Source organism: Phoenix dactylifera, chromosome 1 (assembly GCF_051530095.1).
Source record: "Phoenix dactylifera cultivar Ajwa chromosome 1, Ajwa_hap1_PhDact_Kaust_v1.1, whole genome shotgun sequence".
NCBI classification, from domain to species: domain Eukaryota; kingdom Viridiplantae; phylum Streptophyta; class Magnoliopsida; order Arecales; family Arecaceae; genus Phoenix; species Phoenix dactylifera.
This window is the reverse complement of record NC_143190.1, coordinates 46,292,843-46,317,539: the sequence shown is the minus strand read 5'-3', so window position 1 is coordinate 46,317,539 and position 24,697 is coordinate 46,292,843. Positions and strand designations below refer to the sequence as shown.

Below are 24,697 nucleotides of genomic sequence, written 5' to 3'. Positions count from 1 at the left end.
TGAATTGTTTTGTTTTATCTTAATAAAACGTCGCGTCTTTTAAAACACCTCCTTGGTAAATGGTAAAACGACGTGTCTTTTAAATTACGCCTCTTCATTTCTTTTTAAACCCTATCAGATCCGATAGAGATATATATAAATAAAAAAATCTCTCTCTGATTCCTGAAAGCCTCTCTCTCTCTCTGTTTTCTGTGTTCCCGAGAGGATACTCTCCTCTGTTCTGTTCCCGAGAGGATACTCTCCTCTGTTCTGAGCGCTTCTGGGCTGTTCGACAAGATCACTGCATCTGCGAGTGTGCGCTTGGAGTGATCCAGTTGTTGTATCCTGGAGGATAGGCCGCCATTACCTGCTACACCGAGATTCATTCTCCGAGGGGCGCGATCTATTCTTAAGGACAGTGAAATCACGCCTCAACTGATAAGTTCTTCCTTCTCTCCATCTATTATTTTACTACAGATATAACAGCAGAAAAACTCAATTCTGCAACATTCGAAGCTAGCTTATCCACCTCGGTTATATTAGCTTGTGGTGACTTTTTCTTAAAATTCTCGTGCACCTTTCGGTGGCGACAATCCTTAGCACGATGGCCAGGTTTGTTGCACACATAGCAATTTCCCTTGAACCTCTTTCTATTGCCACTCTTGGTATCTTGTTGATCATTATTCTTTCTTTTTCTTTTGTTGGTCTTGTCTCCCTCTTCCACCACATGAGCCTTGGACTCCATGAAATGGTTTCCAACCTTTTTCTCAGAATTTCGATTGTCTTCTTCAATTCTCAATCTAACAATCAAGTCTTCAAGTTTCATCTCCTTGCGCTTATGCTTGAGATAATTTTTGAAATCCTTCCAAAGTGGTGGTAATTTTTCAATAATTGCAGCCACTTGAAAAGACTCACTTAGTATCATCCCTTCAGCATGAATGTCATGGATGATCACTTGGAGATCTTGAACTTGACTTATGACATCGTTGGAGTCGACCATTTTGTAGTCTAAGAATTTGCCCACAACGAACTTCTTTGTTCCAGCATCTTCCATTTTGTACTTCTTGTCCAAGGATTTCCATAGTTCCTTTGCCGACTTGAGAGGACTATACACATTATATAATGTGTTGTCCAATCCATTGAGAATGTAGTTTTTGCATAGAAAGTTAGAATGCTTCCATGCTTCTACAGCAGCCATAGTTTGAGCATTCTCTTCACCCTCGGCAAGAATAGGAGCTTCTTCACGAAGAACCTTCACAAGATTCAACGTAGTGAGATAGAACAACATTTTTTGTTGCCATCTCTTGAAATCGTTCCCATTGAACTTTTCGGGCTTCTCTCCATGGCTCACATGTGAGGCAATGGGAATGGCGGTAGGCACCACATTGCTTGAACTTAAAGCCATCTCTAATTACTAAATAAATGAATAATCTCAAATTAGAATGAGTAATATCAAAATTTAGTTTGTCAAGTTAATGCAAACCAACAATGAACAAATTTTGCAAATAGAATTATAAAGTGTATATATAAAACTATTTGCAAATAATTAAATAAATACAAAATCACAATATACACAATATAAAAAGTGTAAATCTGTCTTAAGATTGTTGTTTGCATGTATTGTGAATTTATAAAATAAATTGGATAATAAATATATGAATAAATAAATCTGACCTCAAATGAAGAATCAACTATGTTAGATCAAGGCTAGTGTTTGACACTATGTCCTTAAGACAGATTTCGCTCTCCACACAGGTGCTTTGGATCTCGTGAGCGTCTGTCTCCCAGGATACAATGATCTTCACAAACAAAAGGAGCACACCAATTTGTTTGTACGGCGAACCAAAAACTGAGTTTTTGTACTCTTTTTGAATGAACTCACTTATGCTCTCTAAAAACTCTAGAATGAGAGAACTAGATGAATTGGAAAAATTCGGTGTTTAGAATGGTTGGAGGAAGGCTCTATTTATAGAGTTCATGGTGACTTTTCAGAATAGACACCAAGTGAAGAGACATGTCTTTTCTATTCAAATGAATAGACACATCCCTATGAATAGTTATGTCTTTCATGCTAATAATCATGTCTTTTAAATGAAAAGATGTATCATACAAAGATGCAATGAAAAGATGCAACTCTTTTGAAGAGACATACCTCTTCTAAGAAGCACCCTTTCAAGTGGGTCATTTTGCAGTCTATTTTCTCATTCACCTATTATAGTCTAACACTTATTTCAATGAATACATATGAAACCACTTCAAAGCAATGCGCGATTTAAATAGAAAATTCAACAAATGAAGCCAGAATATGAGATAAAAATGGGTGTTTGTGAGAACCTTGGAGCCCAAGAAGACGATCCTCTGGCGGAGAAGCATGTTAGTAGTGTCGAGCTCCTCGAACCTCGGCATCCCAGAAACCCCGGCCACCATACCCGACAGAGCCTACCCCTCCGACAGCGTCCTCCTGCGTCCCGTCAACGCGGGGGCTCTGATTGACTGGTGCGCTTTTCTCCTGAGTCGGGTGGCGGCTGGGGACGGCGGCGCCGCCTCTTGCCATAGGAAATCAGAGGAGAAGAGGAGGCCACAAGAGAAGAAGAAAAGGAAGGAAAGCTTAGAAGTGGGAGGCAAAGGCGGTCGCGACGGTTTCCATTCTCCGCTCGGGGAGGGCCTCCGAGAGTGGGGGTTCGAGGAGGTGGGAGGTGGGACCGGATGGGTCACTATCGTTTAGTTAGATAAAAAAACCGATCTTTTTATTTCGGGTTTTTTTTTATAAACATTCTTCTAAAAATTCAAATATATATAAATATTTTTAAAATTTATATTTATCTTTATATCTTTATAAAATATTTTTTTTACAAATATCATTTTTTTAACATCATTAAAAGAAATCATATTTATTTTTGTTACGGGGGAACTTAGCCACCATGCCCCACGTGACCGGCACGCGCGCCCAGGAAGACTACGGCTGCCCCTTGATCCAGCAATCCGACCTCGGGTCGGATATCTTCGGCTCCGCAGCCCGACCCCGAGTCGGGTGCCCCTTGATCCAGCAATCCGACCTCGGGTCGGATATCTTCGGCTCCGCAGCCCGACCCCGAGTCGGGTGCCCCTTGATCCAGCAATCCGACCCCAAGTCGGCAATCTCTTGACAACAACAGACTGTTCTCCTGAGGCACGCTGCGGCCCCCTGCTCCACTACTCCCTGCAACGGCCGTATCCGGCGCTGCCCCACGATCTTCTGTAACAGCCGTACAAAGCAGAGCTCCACTACGCCCTGCCATGGCCGTACCCGGCGCTGCCCCACGATGCCCTGTAACGACCATGTCAGTGGCAACCCCATCGTGCCACACGATGACCAATCCCCAAAAAAACCCCCCAGCCTGATATATATGCGGCTGGGGGGGGAAGGAGAGGGTAAGCAAGATTTTTCAGAGTATTATCTTACCTGCTACCTCTTCTTCTCCTTCGATCTCCCCTAACTTGATCGTCGGAGGGCCCCCACTACCCCGGTGGTGGTGCGAGGCTTGCTTGCAGGTCTCCCGGCGGAAGGCGGAGCGCAACCGAAGTAATTCCAAGGGAACCCCATTCAGACCGCTGTGCCAATCGTTCTCGATTTGGACCCCCAGCAACAGTTGGCGCTAGAGGAATGGCCCGGATCTTAGAGCGATCGTAATGGCACGGCGAGGTGGTCGTGGAGCTTCCAATGCTCCCGGTCGCGGGGCCTCTCGCGCCTCTGGCCGGGAGGCCGCTGCATCTCCAACACACTCTCAGCAACACTCCACCGCCCCACCGCCCATTCAGACGGTCGAAGCCGCCCAGTTCGACCAGCTAACCCAGCAGGTTCGCACCCTCGCGGAGGCGGTGCAGAATCTGCAGGGTGCGATGTCCCGGGCGCCGCAGCGGGCTCAGGAGCCGCCGCTGCCTGAGCGTTCGCCTGTCCTCCTCAACCCGCGCTCCTTCCTCTCCCATGGGGAGGAGCGCCGGCGCGAGGAGGATTCTCGAGCACGCTCCATTCTGCCGGGACCTTCCCACCGGAGCTGCGCGGGGTACGAGAGGCGGGCCCGGGCGCGTTCCCAGACCCCCCAGTCCTCGAGGAACCCGCGCTCCAGTCGGTCCCCCTCTCGCCGCTCCTTGTCTCCCACCCACCGGTCGCGCTCCCTGGACCGGCGGGTGGACGATCTCCACCGACAACTCCAGGTCCTGAAGGGCCATTCCAAAGATCCCTTCGCCGACTTAGAGATCTCCTCCCAGCCGGCGCTTGCCTCGAGGATCCTACGGACCCCGAATCCGCCGGGGTTCAAAATGCCGGCGATCGAGCCCTATGACGGGGCGGCGGACCCGCGGGATCACGTCGAGAGTTTCAGGATCCTTATGCTCCTCCACGGAGCATCAGATCCCCTTCTCTGCAAGGCTTTCCCGGCAACCCTCCATGGCCCGGCGAGGGCGTGGTTCGCCGGGCTGGAGGCTGACTCAATCCGGTCCTTCGACCAGTTCACCCGCCTCTTCATCACTCATTTCGCCGTCAGTAGCCGGCGGCGACTGGTCTCCGACTCCCTCTTTGATGTCCGGCAAGACGAGGGAGAAAGCCTGCGGGATTATCTTACCCGCTTCAACAGGGCTACGCTGGAGGTCCGAAACCTGAGTCAGGAGGTAGCTCTTTCAGCCCTGAAGCGTGGCTTCAGGAAGGGCAGACTCACCTTCTCCCTGGACAAACGCCTGCCGCGGAGCTTCCCAGAGCTGTTGTCCCGGGCGAACCAGTATGCGGACGCCGAGGAGGCGGCCGCCCACCGGAGCAAGGAGGCCGTCGAGATCCCTCCAAAGCTTGGGAAGAAAAGGCGGAAAGAGGCACGCCAGAGGAGGAGCCCGACGCCCCAGCGTCGGCGCAGAAGCCCGTCGCCGGCGAAGAACCACGGCGCCCCACGCCCTCGTTCTCCGCCCCGACGTTTTAACCGGTACACCCCTCTCCTGACTCCCCGGGCCCAGATCCTTATGGAGATCAAGGGGCGGGAGGACCTCCCGGCCCCGAGACAGATGCGGAGGATACCTGGGAAGAGGCCCTCCCGGGCGTACTGTGAGTACCACCGAGACCATGGCCACGACACAGAGGACTGCTTCCAGCTTCGGGACGAGATCGAGGCTCTCATCCGTCGGGGGCGTCTCGGTCGATATGTGAGCGACCGACGTCCCCCCGCAGACCCGCGTCCGGCCGACCCGGCTCCTTCGGATCCTCGGGAGCAGAATCGACCCGTTGCGGGGGTGATCCACACTATCACTGGGGGCTGCCCCCGGCCCGTGAGGAACGCAGGGGGCTCGACGGAGGCGTCAGGGGCGGCCGTCGCAAAGAGGCAGAGGGTCGGCAATGTAATCACCTTTTGTGATGAGGATGTAAAGGGGGTTCAGACCCTCCACGATGACGCCATGGTGATCTCCCTCACTATGGCAAACTATGATGTAAGGCGTGTTCTTGTGGATAGTGGAAGCTCAGCTGATATCTTGTTTTACGAGGCCTTCCAAAAGATGGGCTTGTCCAGACAATTGTTGCACAAAATATCCACCCCCCTCATGGGATTCACTGGTGACGCTGTCCCGGCGGAAGGTGTCGTTGAGCTGCCTGTGACTGCGGGCGTCGCACCCGCAGAAGCCACGGTGCGACTCGGGTTCTTGGTCGTCCGTGTTCCCTCGGCCTACAACGCTATCCTCGGACGACCCGGACTGAACGCCCTTCGCGCGGTGGTCTCTACGTACCACTTGCTCATGCGGTTCCCTACGGCGGTCGGGATCGGGGAGGTCCGAGGCGACCAACCGACCGCACGGCAATGTTTCCTAGCGATCCTCAAAGGGAAGAAGCCCGCAGAAGCCCTAAGCGTCGAGTCCCTTGATGCCAGAGACGAGGTGGCCTTGCGGCAGGGGGAGCCGGCCGAGGGTGTGGTCGAAGTTCCCCTCGAGGAAGGCCGCCGGGACCGGGTGGTCCGGGTCGGCGCCAATCTCGACCCGGGAGCTCGGGCCCGGTTGGTGGAATTCCTCCGAGCCAATGCCGATGTATTTGCCTGGTCGGCGGCCGATGTACCTGGGATCGGCCCGGAGGTCATTTCTCACGCCCTCAACGTCGACCCGACCCACCGGCCAGTGAAGCAGAAGAAGAGACACTGTGCCCCGGATCGGATCCGGGTGGTCGACCAGGAGGTAGACAAACTCTTGGAGGCAGGATTCATAAGGGAGGTGAGTTACCCCGAGTGGCTGGCAAATGTTGTACTTGTCCGGAAGGCGAACGGGAAGTGGAGGATGTGCGTCGACTATACCGACCTGAACAAGGCGTGCCCTAAGGATAGCTTCCCGCTTCCGCGGATAGACCAACTGGTCGACGCGATTTCCGGATATCAGCTGCTGTCTTTCATAGACGCCTTCTCCGGTTACAACCAGATAATGATGGCCCCACAGGACGAGGAGAAAACTGCCTTTATAATGGACCGGGGGCTGTACTGCTACAAGGTAATGCCCTTCGGTCTGAAGAACGCTGGCGCCACTTACCAGCGCCTTGTCAACAAAATCTTCAAAGAGCAAATCGGCCGGAACATGGAGATGTACGTAGACGATATGCTGGTGAAGAGCCGCCAGGCAGACCAGCACATCGTGGATCTGGAGGAGACTTTCACCACCTTGCGGAAGTTTCGCATGAAGCTGAACCTAGCGAAGTGCGCCTTTGGCGCTTCGGCCGGGAGGTTCCTCGGTTTCATTGTCAACCAGCGGGGTATCGAAGCCAACCCGGACAAAATCAAGGCTATCCAAGGTATGTCCCCTCCGACCAAAGTGAAGGAGGTTCAGGAGCTCGCTGGAAGGGTCGCCGCGCTCGGACGATTTGTGGCAAAATCGGCCGAACGCTGCCAACCATTCTTCAAGGTGTTAAAACGCCCGAAAGACTTCCTCTGGACGGCCGAATGTCAAGCAGCGTTCGACCAGCTCAAGGAATACCTGGCGTCTCCTCCCCTGCTATCCAAGCCGCAGGAAGGGGAGATGCTCTACCTCTATCTGGCGGTCTCCCCAACCGCGGTCAGTGCGGTGCTGGTTCGGGAAGAGGCAAAGCTCCAGAAGCCTGTGTACTACATCAGCCGGGTCCTACGGGACGCCGAGACACGGTATACGAAGGCTGAAAAGATCGCCTTCGCGCTGCTGACCGCGACCAGGAGGCTCCGCCCCTATTTTCAGGCCCATTCTGTCACCCTCTTAACTGATCAACCGTTACGACAGATCCTCAGCAACCCCGAGAATGCGGGACGGCTGGTGAAGTGGGCAGTAGAACTCGGTGAGTTCGACATCCGCTACCAGCCTCGACCCGCCATCAAGGCCCAGGTGCTCGCGGACTTCCTCGCTGAGTGCACGGTGCAGGAGGCGGAACCTAGACCGCCGGAAACGCCCAGCCTCGACCTCCCGACCTGGACGCTTCACATCGATGGGTCGTCGAACCCCGAGGGTGGAGGGGCCGGGCTGGTCCTTACCAGTCCTGATGGAGTGATAGCCGAGTATGCCTTGAGGTTTGGATTTCCAGTTACCAACAACGAGGCGGAATACGAGGCCCTAGTCGCGGGACTCAAACTCACCGGGGAGCTCGGCATCCGGCGTTTGAAGGTCCTCACCGACTCCCAGCTGGTGGTCGGGCAGGTCCGTGGGGAGTTCGAGGCCCGGAGCCCGACCATGCAGAACTACGTCCGGAAGGTGCAAGCACTCATTCCCGACCTCGGCAGTGTCGACATCCAGCAGGTCCCCAGAAGCGAAAATGCCAGGGCCGACAGGTTGTCCCGCTTGGTGGGCGCAGAGGCGCACAACTTGTCGAGGGCAATCTACCTGGAGACCCTGGATGCCCCGAGCATCGGCGAGGCTGGAGCGGTGATGGCGATTGATCCGGAGCCGTCTTGGATGGACCCGCTCGTCGCCTACCTCGCCGAAGGGATCCTCCCTGAAGACGAAGATCAAGCTCGGCGACTTGTCAAGAAGTCCGCCCACTACGTACTCTATGAAGGGAGGCTGTATCGGACCTCGTTTACCGCCCCCCTCTTAAGGTGCCTCCGCCCCTCGGAGGCGGCCTACGTCCTCGGCGAAGTCCACGAGGGCGTCTGCGGATCCCACTCGGGGGCTAGGTCCTTGGCGCACAAGATCATGAGGCAAGGCTATTATTGGCCTACCTTGTTGGAGGACTCAAAGGATTATGTACGGAAATGCGACGCCTGCCAGCGCCACGCCAACATCCAGAGAGTCCCTTCTGTCCCCTTGGCACCAATCACCGCACCCTGGCCCTTCGCACAGTGGGGAATGGATATCCTCGGACCATTCCCCGTCGCTTCAGTCCAGCGGAAATTCTTGATTGTTGCAATCGACTACTTCACCAAGTGGGTGGAGGCAGAGCCGCTGGCCACTATCACGGAGGCGCAAGTCCGGAAGTTCGTGAAGAGAAACATCATTGTCCGATTTGGGGTACCCCGGGTCCTCATCTCGGATAATGGTCGACAGTTCGACAACAAGCATTTCCGTGACTTCTGCGAGGAGTTCGGGATCGAGCATCGGTTCACATCTGTGTCGCATCCCCAAACCAACGGTGAGGCCGAGGTGACAAACCGGACAATCCTCCAAGGAATTAAGGCGCGAATCGGTCGGACGGGGCAAGCTTGGGTCGAAGAACTCGAGAACGTCCTTTGGGCGTATCGGACCACGCATCGGACCCCTACCGGGGAGACGCCTTTCAGCCTAACCTATGGCACAAAAGCGGTTGTCCCCGTGGAACTCGGACTCCCCTCGCCCCGGGTGGCTGCGCACCGACCCGAGGCCAATTCGAAGCAACTTCGAGGAAACCTGGACCTCTTGGAAGAAGCGAGGGAAATGGCGCAGGTCCGGATGGCGATGTATCAGCGGAGGGTGGCCCGATATTATAACTCCAAGGTCCGACCAAAACTTTTCAGAATCGGAGATCTGGTGCTAAGGCGAGCCAAAGCATCTCAACCCGCGGAAGGTGGGAAGCTGGCGCCAAATTGGGAAGGCCCGTATAGGGTTCGCTGGGTAAACCGACCTGGCTCCTACCAGTTGGAGGCCCTAGATGGTCGAGAAATTCCAAGGAGCTGGAATTCCGCTAACCTGCGGGTATATTGCCAGTAGAAAGACAAAGCCAGAAAGACAGTTCAAAAATTCATCTCAATAATTCCTGGTTACAATGGCGTGTTCGTGTGATTACAAAGAATTCCCGGAGGGGAATTGGGGAGTAAAGAAAGTAAGGAAGAGGTGGGGACTCCGTGGAGCTGAAGATCCGGGATCCCGAACCCTCCATCCGAAGCAGCTGCAATCCCACCGGACGTGGGTGCTTCCCCCCGGAGGCGCCATCGACGCCTCACGCAAAAGACGAAGAGCCGGCGCGGACGAAGAAGTTCGCACTGCTTCTAGAGGAACGCCACATCCAAGGGATATTCCGGTCCTCCCCAGGAGAAGGGGAGGAAAGGAATACAAGGGAGAAGAGCGCGAGGAGGCGCGATCCCGGATGAAGCGTCTAGCGCAGAGCTCAATCGGGAGGTGGGACTGAAAAGAGGGGGGATGTGATCCCGGATGAAACGCCTAGAGCGGAGTTCCACCGGAGAGAATCTCCCTGTTGATCCCAGATGAAACGACTAGTTGGCGGAAGTTGCGAGGGGCGCGCCTCCCGTTCCTCCGGCGGGGGTTTCCCAGCCACGCACCGGAGAGGAGGTCCACGATCCATGGCAACCTGAACAGCTCCGGCTTGGCAGGCTCCACCGCACCTGCGCTTATATTTATAGCCAAACTGTGGCCCCCTGGTCGTTCCGATGCGGGTGGCTCCAATAAATGCGGGCACATCGAATCAGGAGCCGTTCCAGCTCTCGAGGTTTATCCCCCCACGATCTCCTCAGCGTCGTTCTCCTTAATTGCATTCTTCGTGCAGGACACTCCGGGCGGCGTGTATCCCGCGGCCCACATATCTCCGCACGCGTCCAGGCCGCATTCGCCTCGAAGAACGCGCGTATCGCGGCCGCTTAACTGGCACTCCTTGCAAGCAGCAACTGGCCGGTCCGATTTCCCAGGTAACGCCTCAATTAGCATTTAATGGCCTTCTGGTGTTCCCCAGGCGACGCTTCGAGAGGAGGAGAAACACGATCGCAGCTGGCCACGGAGAAACCCCGTCGAGCGGCAAGTGATAGGGGCGCGACCAACGAGCGGAATTCTCCGAGGCTCGGTCCTCGGATGCCAGGCTAACCCGATGACCATCCCGGGAGCAGACTAGCCTGAAGCCCCGACCGGTCGCCTCGGCTTGCGCCAGCCTTGGCCGACCAACGAGCGGAATTCCCCAAGGCTTGGTCCTCGGATGTCAGGCTAACCCGATGACCATCCCGGGAGCAGACAAGCCTGAAGCCCCGACCGGTCGCCTCGGCTTGCGCCAGCCTTGGCCGACCAACGAGCGGAATTTTCCGAGGCTTGGTCCTCGGATGCCAGGCTAACCCGATGACCATCCCGGGAGCAGACTAGCCTGAAGCCCTGACCGGTCGCCTCGGCTTGCGCCAGCCTTGGCCGACCAACGAGCGGAATTCCCCGAGGCTCGGCCCTCGGATGCCAGGCTAACCCGATGATCATCCCGGGAGCAGACTAGCCTGAAGCCCCGACCGGTCGCCTCGGCTTGCGCCAGCCTTGGCCGACCAACGAGCGGAATTCCCCGAGGCTCGGCCCTCGGATGCCAGGCTAACCCGATGATCATCCCGGGAGCAGACTAGCCTGAAGCCCCGACCGGTCGCCTCGGCTTGCGCCAGCCTTGGCCGACCAACGAGCGGAATTCCCCGAGGCTCGGCCCTCGGATGCCAGGCTAACCCGATGATCATCCCGGGAGCAGACTAGCCTGAAGCCCCGACCGGTCGCCTCGGCTTGCGCCAGCCTTGGCGGACCAACGAGCGGAATTCCCCGAGGCTCGGTCCTCGGATGCCAGGCTAACCCGATGATCATCCCGGGAGCAGACTAGCCTGAAGCCCCGACCGGTCGCCTCGGCTTGCGCCAGCCTTGGCCGACCAACGAGCGGAATTCTCCGAGGCTCGGCCCTAGGATGCCAGGCTAACCCGATGATCATCCCGGGAGCAGACTAGCCTGAAGCCCCGACCGGTCGCCTCGACTTGCGCCAGCCTTGGCCGACCAACGAGCGGAATTCCCCGAGGCTCGGCCCTCGGATGCCAGGCTAACCCGATGATCATCCCGGGAGCAGACTAGCCTGAAGCCCCGACCGGTCGCCTCGGCTTGCGCCAGCCTTGGCCGACCAACGAGCGAAATTCCCCGAGGCTCGGCCCTCGGATGCCAGGCTAACCCGATGATCATCCCGGGAGCAGACTAGCCTGAAGCCCCGACCGGTCGCCTCGGCTTGCGCCAGCCTTGGCCGACCAACGAGCGGAATTCCCCGAGGCTCGGTCCTCGGATGCCAGGCTAACCCGATGATCATCCCGGGAGCAGACTAGCCTGAAGCCCCGACCGGTCGCCTCGGCTTGCGCCAGCCTTGGCCGACCAACGAGCGGAATTTCCTGAGGAACTTCAAGAGTCAGGAGTCGGCGAGGCGCTACCAGGAGTTAAAAAGAGGAAGGACGAAAGTGAAATGAGGAAACACTTTGTTTGCATTAACTTTCGTTGCATCAGGGTCGAGACCCATACAACGTGGCAAAACGCCAACATACAAAGAAAAGAACAAAGAAAAGTACAGAGAGTCAGCTTGGAGGAACCCCTGGGTCGGGAACGGCGAGCGCGTCCGCGAAGGGTAGGGAGACGGTTGGAGAATCGGCAGGCAATGGCATCGGAGGGGAGTCGAGGAGGGAGACCCCACTCAGGTCAATTCCGGGGTATTTAGCGGACACCCTTGCCAGGCCTTCATCGAAGCCTAAGGCAAAGGAGTCGGACCCCGCGTCCGACATGTCACGGATGAACTCGGCGGACTGACGATAGGCCTGTACCGCCTGACGCCCGATTTCCGCGCTCTTCTCGGCCAGCGCCGCCTCCGCTCGCTCCGTAATCTGAGCTTTCGCTTCCATGACCTTCGCCACAATCCGGTCGTCCGCCTCGGAGGAGACCCTCAGCAGATCGGCCCGAGCCTCCATGTGCTTCGCCTCGGCAGCGACGCGAGCAGCCTCAGCCTCCTCCAGGCGCGAATGAAGCTCCTGGTTGCTCGCACGAGTCCCCTCAAAGGCCGACTCCAATTCGGCCAGCTTGGCTTCAAGAGATCGGGTTCGGTTGCGGGCGTTGTCGGCCGACTGCTGGGCCTTCTCCCACCTCTCCCGGAAGTCGGCAGCCTTCCGGGACTGCTTTTCGGCCCGCTCCTCCGCCTTCCTGATCTCGCTTTCGAGACCCGAGGCAACCTTGAGTTGCTCCTGAGCCTCCAACAGTTGCCTCTCGAGGGCGGCGAAGCCGAGTGCCCGCTCTTCGGCCACCTGGAGCCTCGTCTCGAGGTCCCTGGTCGTCCTCCCCGCCGCAGCCCGGCCTTCCTCCTCTACAGCTTTCAATCGGCTCTCGGCCCTCGCCAGAAGCCTCGCCTGTTCCTCGTGGCTCTCCTCCAGGCGGATCATGTATTGGGCGAGCTAAGAGGTAGGAAAAATGAGAGCGTCAAAGGAGGAGCGAACGAACAGTTCGACGGCAACGGCAGCAGCACAAGGGAGAAACTCGAGGATGCCTGTGAAGAGAAAGGCGGACGGGGGAGGGCCCCCGGTTAAATAGGCAGAAAGGCGGGTGACGCCTCGGTGACGCCAGAGGACGCCTGGCTACCGAAGGATCGTTCGCGCCCCAAAGGCGAATCGACGCCATTAAGGAAGGATGTCCGCCGAAATCCGCAGACCGCCAGATCAGCGACAACCGCCATACGCCATAAAGAAGGCGGGGAGCTCGGAGCGCGCGCGCCTTTCCGAGGGATGGCGGCAATCTCGAAGCATCACTCCCTTCACCCGTTCCCCTCCTGGTTCCAGGCTCGGAAGTGGGGGGCTACTGTTACGGGGGAACTTAGCCACCATGCCCCACGTGACCGGCACGCGCGCCCAGGAAGACTACGGCTGCCCCTTGATCCAGCAATCTGACCTCGGGTCGGATATCTTCGGCTCCGCAGCCCGACCCCGAGTCGGGTGCCCCTTGATCCAGCAATCCGACCTCGGGTCGGATATCTTCGGCTCCGCAGCCCGACCCCGAGTCGGGTGCCCCTTGATCCAGCAATCCGACCTCGGGTCGGATATCTTCGGCTCCGCAGCCCGACCCCGAGTCGGGTGCCCCTTGATCCAGCAATCCGACCTCGGGTCGGATATCTCTTGACAACAACAGACTGTTCCCCTGAGGCACGCCGCGGCCCCCTGCTCCACTACTCCCTGCAACGGCTGTATCCGGCGCTGCCCCACGATCCCCTGTAACAGCCGTACAAAGCGGAGCTCCACTACGCCCTGCCATGGCCGTACCCGGCGCTGCCCCACGACGCCCTGTAACGACCATGTCAGTGGCAACCCCATCGTGCCACACGATGACCAATCCCCAAAAAAACCCCCCAGCCTGATATATATGCGGCTGGGGGGGAAGGGGAGGGTAAGCAATATTTTCCAGAGTATTATCTTACCTGCTACCTCTTCTTCTCCTTCGATCTCCCCTAACTTGATCGTCGGAGGGCCCCCACTACCCCGGTGGTGGTGCGAGGCTTGCTTGCAGGTCTCCCGGCGGAAGGCGGAGCGCAACCGAAGTAATTCCAAGGGAACCCCATTCACACCGCTGTGCCAATCGTTCTCGATTTGGACCCCCAGCAACAATTTTTAATTAAAAATAAAATAAAATTTTGAAATTAGTTTTTTATTTTTTATCATGAAATATTTTTTTATATTTATCCATTAAAAATAATTTAATTATTTTAATTTAAAATTATTAATTTTGTAATGATATTAGATGGGATGAATATATATGAAAAATAAAGATAAAAAATAAAATAGCAAAATAAATACTTTATAAATATATATATATATATATATTAATATTAAAAAATATTTATATAATTTTGATATTTAAAAGTGTTGTGGGATGGGGTTCCCAGTTTAGTCCCACATCGGCTAATCAGCGGAAAGGTCTGTGCCTTATAATGAGGAGGCCTAAAACCTTTCCTCACGAGGCGCCTTTTATAGGACAAAACCGTGAGGGTAGGGGGCAACCTCCGCGGACCCCCGCGCCGTCAGGGCTCGGGACTGTCATTGGGCTTCGGCCCTGGGCGACCTCCCTGGGCGACCTCCCGCAGACCCGAAGCGGCAATCCCAGAGCGGACAATACCTCGGGAGGGACGCAGATGCTTTCCCTGCTCGGCCGGTGTGTGGGCTGGTATCGGGGTTCCGACCCCACATCAGATGGCGCTAGAGGAAGGGCCCCGGCCACGCACAGACCTTCCCGCTGAGGGGGCTGTGTTGTGGGATGGGGTTCCCAGTTTAGTCCCACATCGGCTAATCAGCGGAAAGGTCTGTGCCTTATAATGAGGAGGCCTAAAACCTTTCCTCACGAGGCGCCTTTTATAGGACAAAACCGTGAGGGTAGGGGGCAACCTCCGCGGACCCCCGCGCCGTCAGGGCTCGGGACTGTCATTGGGACTGTCATTGGGCTTCGGCCCTGGGCGACCTCCCGCAGACCCGAAGCGGCAATCCCAGAGCGGACAATACCTCGGGAGGGACGCAGATGCTTTCCCTGCTCGGCCGGTGTGTGGGCTGGTGTCGAGGTTCCGACCCCACATCAAAAAGAATATGTATATATATATATATTATTTTATTTTTTTCTCGCACAGTTTGCGTGGGAGCCGAATCCATCAAACCGGTAGAAAATCCATCTAATCCCGGCCCTAAATGAGTTGCGCTCAGCCAATACGGTCCGATGAGATCCCGCCACACGTGGATACTACAAGCACCCGTTTTCCCACGTGCATCTCTCGCGCCGTCTAACAGCAAAAACCAGAGCAGGCGACAAGGCCAGCCTAGCCGGAGCCATCTCCCGGGCTCGGTACCTCGGGCTCGATCGAGTCGGTCTTCTATCCCGCCCTCGCCATCCAAGCTGCTTTTCTTTTTGCATCGCTATCACCGGGGGTGACGCCACTCGGTCCGTCCCGAATAGAAGAACCCCAAGCGCCCAAGCCCTTGGTCGGCACGGCAGGAGAAGCGAAGCACCGTACAATTGCTGGGCAAATCCCGACCCCCCCCCCCCCCCCTCCCATCCCGTAACTTTTCCCTCTTCTCCTCTCCTCCTTTTCCGTCGGCCATCGCCAAAGTAAGTCGAAACAATTCTTTCTTCTTTTTTTTTTAAAGAAAAAAGAAAATCTTCCATCCAGTATGCTTGTTCTATTTGAATGATTCTTTCTTAATTTAATGTTCGATGGTATAGGCTTAGGGCCATCTTCACCTTCGTTATAGTTGGAAAATTTATTCTGGGGACTGCCTATTCATGGATGCCTGTTTCATATTCTTCTTGGCATCACAAACTCGAAATCAGCATATGTTAGATGTCGATGAATTGTTTGCTGAAATGTTATCCCTGGCAAAGAAGGAGGTCTTTTGCAGGCTAAGGAAGGAAAGAAAGTCTTTATCATTTTGGGCACCGATTCTTTCATTTTCGATATCATTCAGGGGAAGGAGCTCCCAGGTTTCCAAACTCCATATTGCGTGAGCTTTGAACGTATCAGTCCAAGTGACTAGCTTGGTCTAAGAGGGAAATATTGCTGGTTATCTCTATGTAGTATGCTTATTGGACGATAACGAGTAAGGGGCCCGAGATGTGGTGCGTGGTATTTTCTAGCTAAAACAGGGGTTAAAGAAATTTTTTATATGCAATAGTATACAATACATAAGCCTTGTTGCAAACTAATGCATTAATGTGTCTTGTTAGCGGACGTATTGTTTTGTAGCAAGAACTGCTTGGTAACATGAGCATTTCTGAGCCTTATTACTTTTGACTCAGCAATTCCGGGTGTATTGGATGGTTCAGTGGAATCCATCTAATTCAATCAGTCCTGTTTGCATAGTTTTGGAGGCAAGATCTTAGAGTATTTTTAATATGGGTTAATTTTAATTCAGATCCTAATTCTGTTGGGCAACAATACTTATGCCTCTTTGCCTTATTCTCTTTCTCTTGGTCCTTTTCCATCAGTGGCCTTTATTGCATTGCACTTATATCACAATTTTTCAAACCAGAGGCCACAGCAGACCATTTTGCAATCATAATATGTTTTATTAGCTTCACTTGCTAAGAGATAAATTGCAAATATTTGTAATCTAAGAATTCCTTGTGAGGTAGTTGTCTCAAGATTTGAAACAATGATCGATCATCGTCATCATTGTCATCCAAGCCTATCGTCAATCAAATATGGTCTTGGCTATGGAGCATGCCTCTAAGTTGAGATGGTTCCCTTGAAGGATTGACTAGATTTTATGGATAACTATTAGTCTAGGATCAGCTTATAGCTTTGTAGTAATGGGTGCCAGACACTTGAGAAGGTAAATATAGGCCTACAATGGAAACTATATGGCCAATTGGTGACCAGGCACTAGTCTGTTATGCATTATTTGTCATAGTTTGATTTGATGCAACTAGGCCACAACCCTCCAAAATTACCGTGAACTTGGGAAGAGATGAAGCATAGAAAGAAAATGGAAGATTTCTTTTTTATTTTTGGTTAACTAACATATAGTCAACACTATAATCAATTGTTATCTGAAATGTGCGTTAATTTAGCATGAATTCATGTTGTTTGATTGTTATTGAAGAGGGACTGCTAGTTTAGTGCTGGATTTCCTTCAAGCTTATTGATAATTTCTTTTATATTCAGAGGAGCGAGTCCGTTGCTGCTCCACAATTTTTTGCGCTTGCTCAATTGTGTCCCCTTAGTTCATCTTTTGATTCTTGACCATGCCATCTTCTCAGTTGAACCTCCTCCATGCCAAGCTCATCCAAAAATTTGTTCTCTCCTATCCCATTTTAAAATCAAGGCTTAATAACTTTGTGCCTATACAATTTGTCAATAACTTGCAAATTTGGGAAATATCCAACTCCAATCAAACTTAAAAGGAAGAATTGGGAATCTTGTGCCATTGAAAAAGAAAGATATATAAAAATGTAGTGAAAGTTCTGGACTCAACTTGCATTATGAATTACTGGGTTGATTTTTTTTCTTGTATCAGTCATTTATCCTCAATATTCTATTTGTTTTCTATAAAAGAGATCGAAGTTGGGAGTTATTGTCTGCAAAACAAAGTAGTTTCAGTTTTTTTTTTCTTTGGGAAATTTTGGTTGTTGCAGATAGAATTAAGATTGTTACTGAAGCATGGTTTCTGTTAAGAGTATAGCATCAGTCATAGTAAGCCATGAAAACTTCCTGCTCTTCATGATTTGAGAATTTGGTATGGATCTATGATTCTTGAATTATATGCTTCATCATATGCATGACTTGACTGCAATTCAAGTTGAAAAGAACTATTTTGGAATCTAGGAATTTTCATTCTCAGGATTCCTACTTATCGTAAGTCCTTGTGATGCAAAACTTTCTTCGCAGTTGTGTTAAACTGTTAGTCCTATACACACTGAAAATATATGTCAGTCATGGAATGAACCCAAAATGCAGTTATGGTTAAGAGGATTAAGCTGTAACAAGTGATATGTCTAATTTCTGTTTATTAAATAGAGATTTTCTGTTTTCTGGAAACTAAATTAAGGCTGATAGTGTTTCAAATACATCTAATTGAGCCATTATTGGAAACAGATTGGTTGGTTGGTGTGCATGCACTCGGACATATATATAAATTGTTAAATTAGTTTTAAGTATTTTTTTTTTAAAAAATAATCAGCATCTGTTTCGATGTTCTTATATATATATTTTTTTAACAGTCATCGCATTATACGGAGCTTTGGATTGTCCACCCTTTATTTTCATCTTCTAAGCTGGAGACAAGGTCAGCTATTCTATGTCTCTTATAATGTTTGTTGGAAAATTGATTATCCAGTAGCTTGCAATTTTCGGAATTTTTCAAAGATTTTGGGAGAAGATGCTTGTACTTGTTTACTTCGTATGAAATTATAGTTGTGGAGTTGGGGGCATACTGAACTGGAATTTTCTGTCCAATCTTTTGCTTAGCTTGCAAAAGACGAGATTTCAATGTTCTTTCTTCAAATATATGGTGGTTATAAGTAAAAGAAAGCACCGCGGTAATAGTTTAATCAGTTTTCTTGTAAGCAATTGGATTTGGAAATGCGATGCAATTATCTTATTTAAACCACCGAAATCAGTAGCTTTCATTTGCTTGCGCATTATCTGAGTAGAATGTTATAATTGTTGGAGTTGCATGTCAGTTTCTACTGTATTGCTGATTCTAATTGATGATTTAATTTCAATAGGGTGTGGTGATTTATCTTTTGGATCCAGTTTTTCATTGGTTACCAATTCATCTTAAATTGATACAGTCATGCATCAGCACTGCATGTGACTCAAGTGAGAAATTCCCAAAACAAATACGTGGTTCCAACTCAACCTTCTTTTGTTGCCTGCTTGGAACACTTTGTTTGCTTATTTGCTTACTTCTCAGATTTAACTGTTAGTTTGCGACAGTTGTTTCTCACATTGGCTGCTGTAAATTACTTTCAGCCAGTGGCTAACTTTTTCATTTTCATCTCAGGAATGGACTCATCTGGTTCTTCTTCAGATAATGAATCTGTGGAAACTGTTGAAGATTCTTTAAGTGATAAAGAAAAAGACGATGCAGAGATGGATAATATGTCACAGGGGCCTTCTACTGGAGAGAATGTTGTGCAGAAGATATCCCAAGCTTCAAAGGAAGGTGACTCTGGTTCTGCAGTTGTGAAATATACCAATAATATTGATAAATCAAAGGCCAATGGCAACTCACAGTTGGAGCCGGAAGTTGGTATGGTATTTCATTCAGAAGATCAAGCATATTTATTTTATAATAGATATGCTCATCGGAAGGGTTTTAGTGTCCGGATGGGTCATCTTGGCCGAAGAAAAGATGGGACCGTACGGAATAGAGTTTTCTTGTGCAGCAATGAAGGCTCTCGTCAGGAGCATAGTACACATATGATGAAGAAACCACGTGAAGCTGTGAGAACAAATTGCATGGCTCGTATTGAGTATAAAGTGAGTCGTGATAATGTATGGGTTGTGAGTAAAATCATCTTTGAACACAACCATCCACTCCTACGTCCGCATAAAGCACACTTGTTAAGGTCTCATAGGAAGTTATTGTTGGCTCAGCGTGATGGAATGCCAAATGCTGCAGAAATGGGTAATGATGCAGATAATCCTGCTCAAGCTTTGGAATTTCTGGTGGAAGAGGCTCGTGACGCTGAAACTGTTGGGTTTCTGCTGAAGGATCAAAGCAGCTATCTGCACACCAACAGGATGAGAGAACTTGAAAAGGGAGATGCTCAGGTTCTTTTAGAATTTTTGAAAGCCAGGCAGTTAGAGGATCCTTCCTTTTTTTATGCCATACAACTTGATGATAGGGAACAAGTGACCAACTTCTTTTGGGCAGATGCACGCTCTATACTTGATTTCTCCTACTTTGGTGATGTGGTCTTATTTGACACAACTTATAGGACGAACAAGGGTGAGATACCATTTGCACCATTCATTGGCATAAACCATCATAAGCAAATTGTGGTATTTGGTGCTGCTTTGTTATTGGATGAAACAACGGAATCATTTGTTTGGTTATTTAAAACCTTTATGGTAGCAATGTCTGGACGACAACCAAAGACAATCTTTACAGATCATTTCCCTGCATTGTCAAGGGCAATAAGTTTGACATTACCTGAGACATGTCACCGTCTTTGTTTGTGGCATATATTGCAAAATTCAGCGGTACATATTTCCCATGCATATAGCAGCGAGCCAGATTTTCAGAAGGGTTTCAAAAATTGCATCTATGAAGGTGGCTCCGAAGAGGATTTTCATACTCGATGGGTTGATTTGGTTAATAAGTATGGCCTTGAAGGAAATGCATGGTTGGAAGATTTATATGCAATACGAGAGAAATGGGCTCTGGTTTACCACAAAAATTCTTTTTGTGCTTCCATGACAACAGTGAAATGGAGTGAGAGCATGAAGAATCACTTTAAAAAGCATTTCAACAGGAAGCTGCCACTTTCCAAATTTTTAGAGCAGTATCAAAAGTCACTGGTTCGGTTTTGTGAGAAGGAACTCTATGAAGATTACAAATCAAGGCAAACTAAACCAGTTTTGCTGGTTGATATGCCCATGTTGAATGAAGCAGCAGAATCATATACAAGGCTGGTATATAATGAATTTGAGGATGAGATCAAGAGTCAGCTTTCTTGTCTTTGTGAACAAGTTGGTTTTGACGGGACAGTAGATGTTTATAAAGTTTCCCTTCCTGAAAAACACAGTTATGGGATTGTTGAATATAACTCATCCAATTTCATGGTCACTTGTAGCTGCAAAAAGTTTGAGACTACTGGCATCTTATGCATGCATGCATTAAAGGTTCTTCTCCTTCGGAGCATTCTTAGCCTCCCAACTCGGTATATACTAAAGAGGTGGACAAAATATGCGAATGTTGAGGCCATGTCTGATAGACATCGATCAATTGCTGACACTGATGGTCAAGAACCTCTGACACTGCAATATACCCGGGTATGCCATAAGGCAATTTCTGAGGACGCCTTACAAATATTTGAAAACGAACTCGATAAACTGATGTCGGGATTAGAAAATGTGTTGCGTATTGCTCCATTGAGTAGACAGACAGATGAGGAAGATGTGACTGTCGTTGATGATATGCGGCGGAATGCATTAGAAGGAAGTAAGAAAAGACGAGGCTGCAAAGGGCGCCCTAAGGGAGGACTTGAGCAGAAACGGAACAAGAAAATTCAACCCACTTCCAGTTCAGTTGACATCATTACCCAGAACCAGCAATCACAGAATAAGACGAAGACAAGTATGTACTGCTAATAAAAAAAATCCAAGTAATATTTTCCATAATTTATTTTTTTTCATGCATTTCAATTTATATTGGAAAGCAGGAAAAGCTGATGTATTGGGTCAAGCTATGGTTAATGAGTCCTCAAATGTTCCTTCCTATCCTCCGAATGGTACAACATCATGCTGTACCCCAATTCAAATGCAACCCTCAGGATGCACATCTTTTACTCAAGAGGTGGTCATGCCTGCTCAGGTTTTGTCCACTTACTTATATTATCGAATTTCATAGCGAATCAAGTTGATAACCTCTCTAGTTCACTTACTGAGTGTTAATCTGCTACAGGAATCATTTACACCCTCACAAGGTATATTTGACCATACAATGGCAACCCAAGCAGTAAGAAATCCTAGCATAGCATGGTGCACTCCTAGGGGCTCTGTTGGTGTTCCTATGCCAATCATGCAGGGACAATCCAACAATTTTGTTGGTTGGATGGTTCAACCTCGTAGTGTTCCAAATGTTTCCCTGTCCCCACATCATCTTGATGAACCAATGGTATGAGTTATTCGACAAATAGAACGTTTTTGTTCTTTTTTCTTGTTTTAGTTAAGGTATCCTTTTATTTTGGTGCAGCATTCTGCTCTTCCGGGTCAACATCAGCCATCGTCCCGCAAGCTTAACTTTGATATAAACAAAGGTAGAAAAACAGCATTACTTATTTATATCAACCCCAAATGTTCCAATATGAACTAACATAATACCATTAACTGTCAGGTAACTGACTGGGACTTCATTCACAAGGCATCAATGATTCCGCTTGGATCTGAATTGCTTATTAATGGGAACTCTGTATGGACTTTCTGCTTTTTTGGGGAGCACTGTTCATGGAAGTACCACAGCCATATATTTTTCGTATCATTAGCATTCTTTCGATTGTTAGTACTTTGTTTTGAGAGATACCATGCTTGTTGTTGGTTACTCCATCTTTAATATGGAAAAGCTGCCAATGGAAATTCTGAACAGCTCAGGGCCTGTTTGGGAAATCCAGCAGAATTAGGCATTTAGGCTGGATTTCCTAGGGGAATTGCCACTGTTAGGCCTGCCCGGGCCTTTTTTTTTTTTAAAGGTCTGTCCTAGGCTTGGCCTGTATCCCATATATTGGCTTGTTGGATTGACATATGGAGGTCTTTTTTTTTTCTCCCGCAGGATTTGACCTGGACAGAGATCGGGTTGATATGGGCCTTACCTAAATAGATCGTGTAATCCATGATCTAACAGCAGATCTAGCCCAATGCTGCTGGACTTTCCAAACTGGCTCTAATACAGATGGAGAAATGGTTTCACTAATATGGTCTTTCATTGAGTTGGTATTACAGAAAAAATAAGAAAGGCTACCCATGCAGCACCTGATAGTGGTGAAGCTGGGAAGAAATCAGTAGAATGACTTGATTGTAGTGTTTCCAAAATAGGTTGCTGCAGGGGAAATGACTTGGAAGTTGCTGTTGTTGGGTTCCTCTTCGCCTAAAAGTTCCTGCAGAGCGTGTTTTCAGCTGAGGTTCCAAGAGGCGGCTCAAGTGCTATGTTCTTTATGAAGTTTAGAAGTGTGGCTGGTGCTCAGTTTAAATCACCTGAAGATGCCGCTTCTTAATTGGCGAAGGTTTTCATGACAAGGTTGGTAGTTATTGTTGAACCGATATATTTTGTATGTATCGGGTTCTTATTGTGGTGAAGGCTTTTTTGGATGTTTGCATTGGAGCTGCGACTGCCCCCTCTTGATGTCCTGGGTACTTTGAGAAAACCTCTTGCTTATGCCGTTTAGATGCTTATTCTGCTGTTGTTAGTACTTTGAAAACTCTCTGGTTGTGTTTTAGTCTGTTTAATAGTTGCGACTTTTTCCAGGAGTTTGTAAGGCCGTTTCTGGTGCTGTTTGTGTGTCATTTGTTTTGCTATAGGGATTCTGGCTTCTCATGATTTCTTGTTCCTCTTGTTCCCTGGGTTCTGTTATGTTTATTCTGCACCTTTTTGCTTTCTACCATGAATGTGTAGTGGTCTGTCAGACCTCATATGTTCTTTGCTTTCTCAACAGAAAAAAAGAAAAAAAATCTACACATGGCTTTTATCGACACAGCTCTTTTTTGCGTGAAGTTTGTGTTGATTCTTCTATGAATCTGAAACATTTCTCATGCAAGCAAGGGAATTAAATTCGATGACATCGAACATAATTTGCTCGGACCTTGCATGACTACTTGCAGTTTTGGTAGTTCATGAGATTTTTGAATCTCCATTACAACATGGAAATAGGACATACATTTGATGTCAGGTGAAATTTACTTTTTCAAATGCATTTTGTATACCCCAGGAGTATTCCTTTTTTTATATAGCGGTCTGCATGCATGTACAAGCGAGGGCATTTGTCGATGCCGAATCAAAACAGATGATTACTAGTGGCTGTTTATGTGTGTGAGTATGTGTCTTCACACTCGATCAAAAAAGATGATTCTTAGGTGGATGTTTAAGCAAGATGTAAGATGAAGCTTTGCAAAGCTCTCTCTTGGGCTATTTTTGCATTAGAAAATGCTTGTTGGATTGCAGCATTCATCTTTTTTTTTCTTTGTTTTTTTTTTTTTTTTTTTTTTTTTGTTTGATAAGGTGGATGGATCATACAATCCAAATATAAATGCATCTAAAAAAATGAAAAATAAAATATTATGGAGCGTGGTCAGAATAGCTATTATAAAGGTTCACAAAAATTCTTCAAAATGCTCCGCTGTATAGAAGGCGATTCAATTTGCCACATCATTTGTCTTATGCTGACTATGAAAGATGTGCACTCCTTTAAGCTCCTTCAGGTGCCATGCAAAAGAGGGTGAGGGATTGCTGGCCCCTCATGGTCCTGAATCTAACCGACCACCGATGACATTCATCTATTGGCTTGGGGCTGACAAGGCCCTCATTTCCATGCCAGGGCCCCTTTGGTGGATGCTAAACCACACGGCATATCAAGGGCCACGATCCCAGGTCCAAAGCATGGCCACCTGCTTGGTTTTCACGAACAATTTGTCTCGGGGCAACATTTCAAAGTTTAAAAAGAATCCAATGATGGCAAGGAACTACAGGCTTAGAGCTTCAATCTATATTATGGCTGGTTGTTGGAAGTCGCCGGCTCCAGAATGGGGAGCATTGAATAGAAAGCTGCACCCATAAGTCGACCCCATTTAATATCAGGTTGCCTGTCCGCTATCAATTTATTAAACCAGGGGATTTTGAATGCAATCATCGTCAACCCAGACAAAGATAGGGCTGTGCATATAATTCTAAACCAAGGGGAGGGCAGTATTAAGTCATATCGAGTCTATTTTTTCTGAAACCCAAAGATGCTGCTGATTGTAAATTTAGATACGTACTATATTTAATAGAAAAGGTGAGATGCATATCGTAGAAGCATCTAACCGATTTATAATGTACTATTACAACAGCATAAGATGATACAATCTAACGAGAAATAATATAACATAATATATGATTTAATTATAACAATTTAGGATGTTACTAAAATAGTTAGGCGGAAACTATTATTTGAGTTTCTTGGTCCTATATAAATACTTAAAATTTACTCAGCAAACACACGTCTGCGGGATTCTCACGTACTTTTCTATTAGTACTCAAGTTCTATCCAACGAATAAAGGCTAAATACATGCAGGCACGGTCCTCACAAATATTATATTATTATTGGACAACAAGATATATTCTTTATAAATAAAAA

At 49.2% G+C, this 24,697-nt stretch overlaps 1 protein-coding gene across 11 annotated transcripts in view; it reads left to right on the top strand.

The window, feature by feature from the left end:
- Window positions 1-22,904, top strand: part of LOC103721089 (protein FAR1-RELATED SEQUENCE 5-like) — a 52,667-nt gene extending 29,763 nt beyond the window's left edge. Inside the window, exons 1-8 of one of the 11 annotated variants that reach the window (XM_088703687.2) lie at window positions 15,089-15,252; window positions 15,367-15,759; window positions 17,863-17,927; window positions 18,648-20,948; window positions 21,034-21,185; window positions 21,276-21,488; window positions 21,567-21,630; window positions 21,708-22,904. In XM_088703687.2, the coding sequence (XP_088559813.2) occupies window positions 15,755-15,759; window positions 17,863-17,927; window positions 18,648-20,948; window positions 21,034-21,185; window positions 21,276-21,488; window positions 21,567-21,630; window positions 21,708-21,715 (2,808 nt within the window). In that variant the 5' untranslated portion in view covers window positions 15,089-15,252; window positions 15,367-15,754 and the 3' untranslated portion in view covers window positions 21,716-22,904. Of the gene's footprint in view, window positions 1-14,918; window positions 15,253-15,366; window positions 15,760-17,862; window positions 17,928-18,647; window positions 20,949-21,033; window positions 21,186-21,275; window positions 21,489-21,566; window positions 21,631-21,707 lie in introns of those variants that run through there. The other 10 variants (XM_039125699.3, XM_039125698.3, XM_088703688.2 and 7 more) reach the window with 10 other exon arrangements.
- Window positions 22,905-24,697: the final 1,793 nt, after the last annotated feature.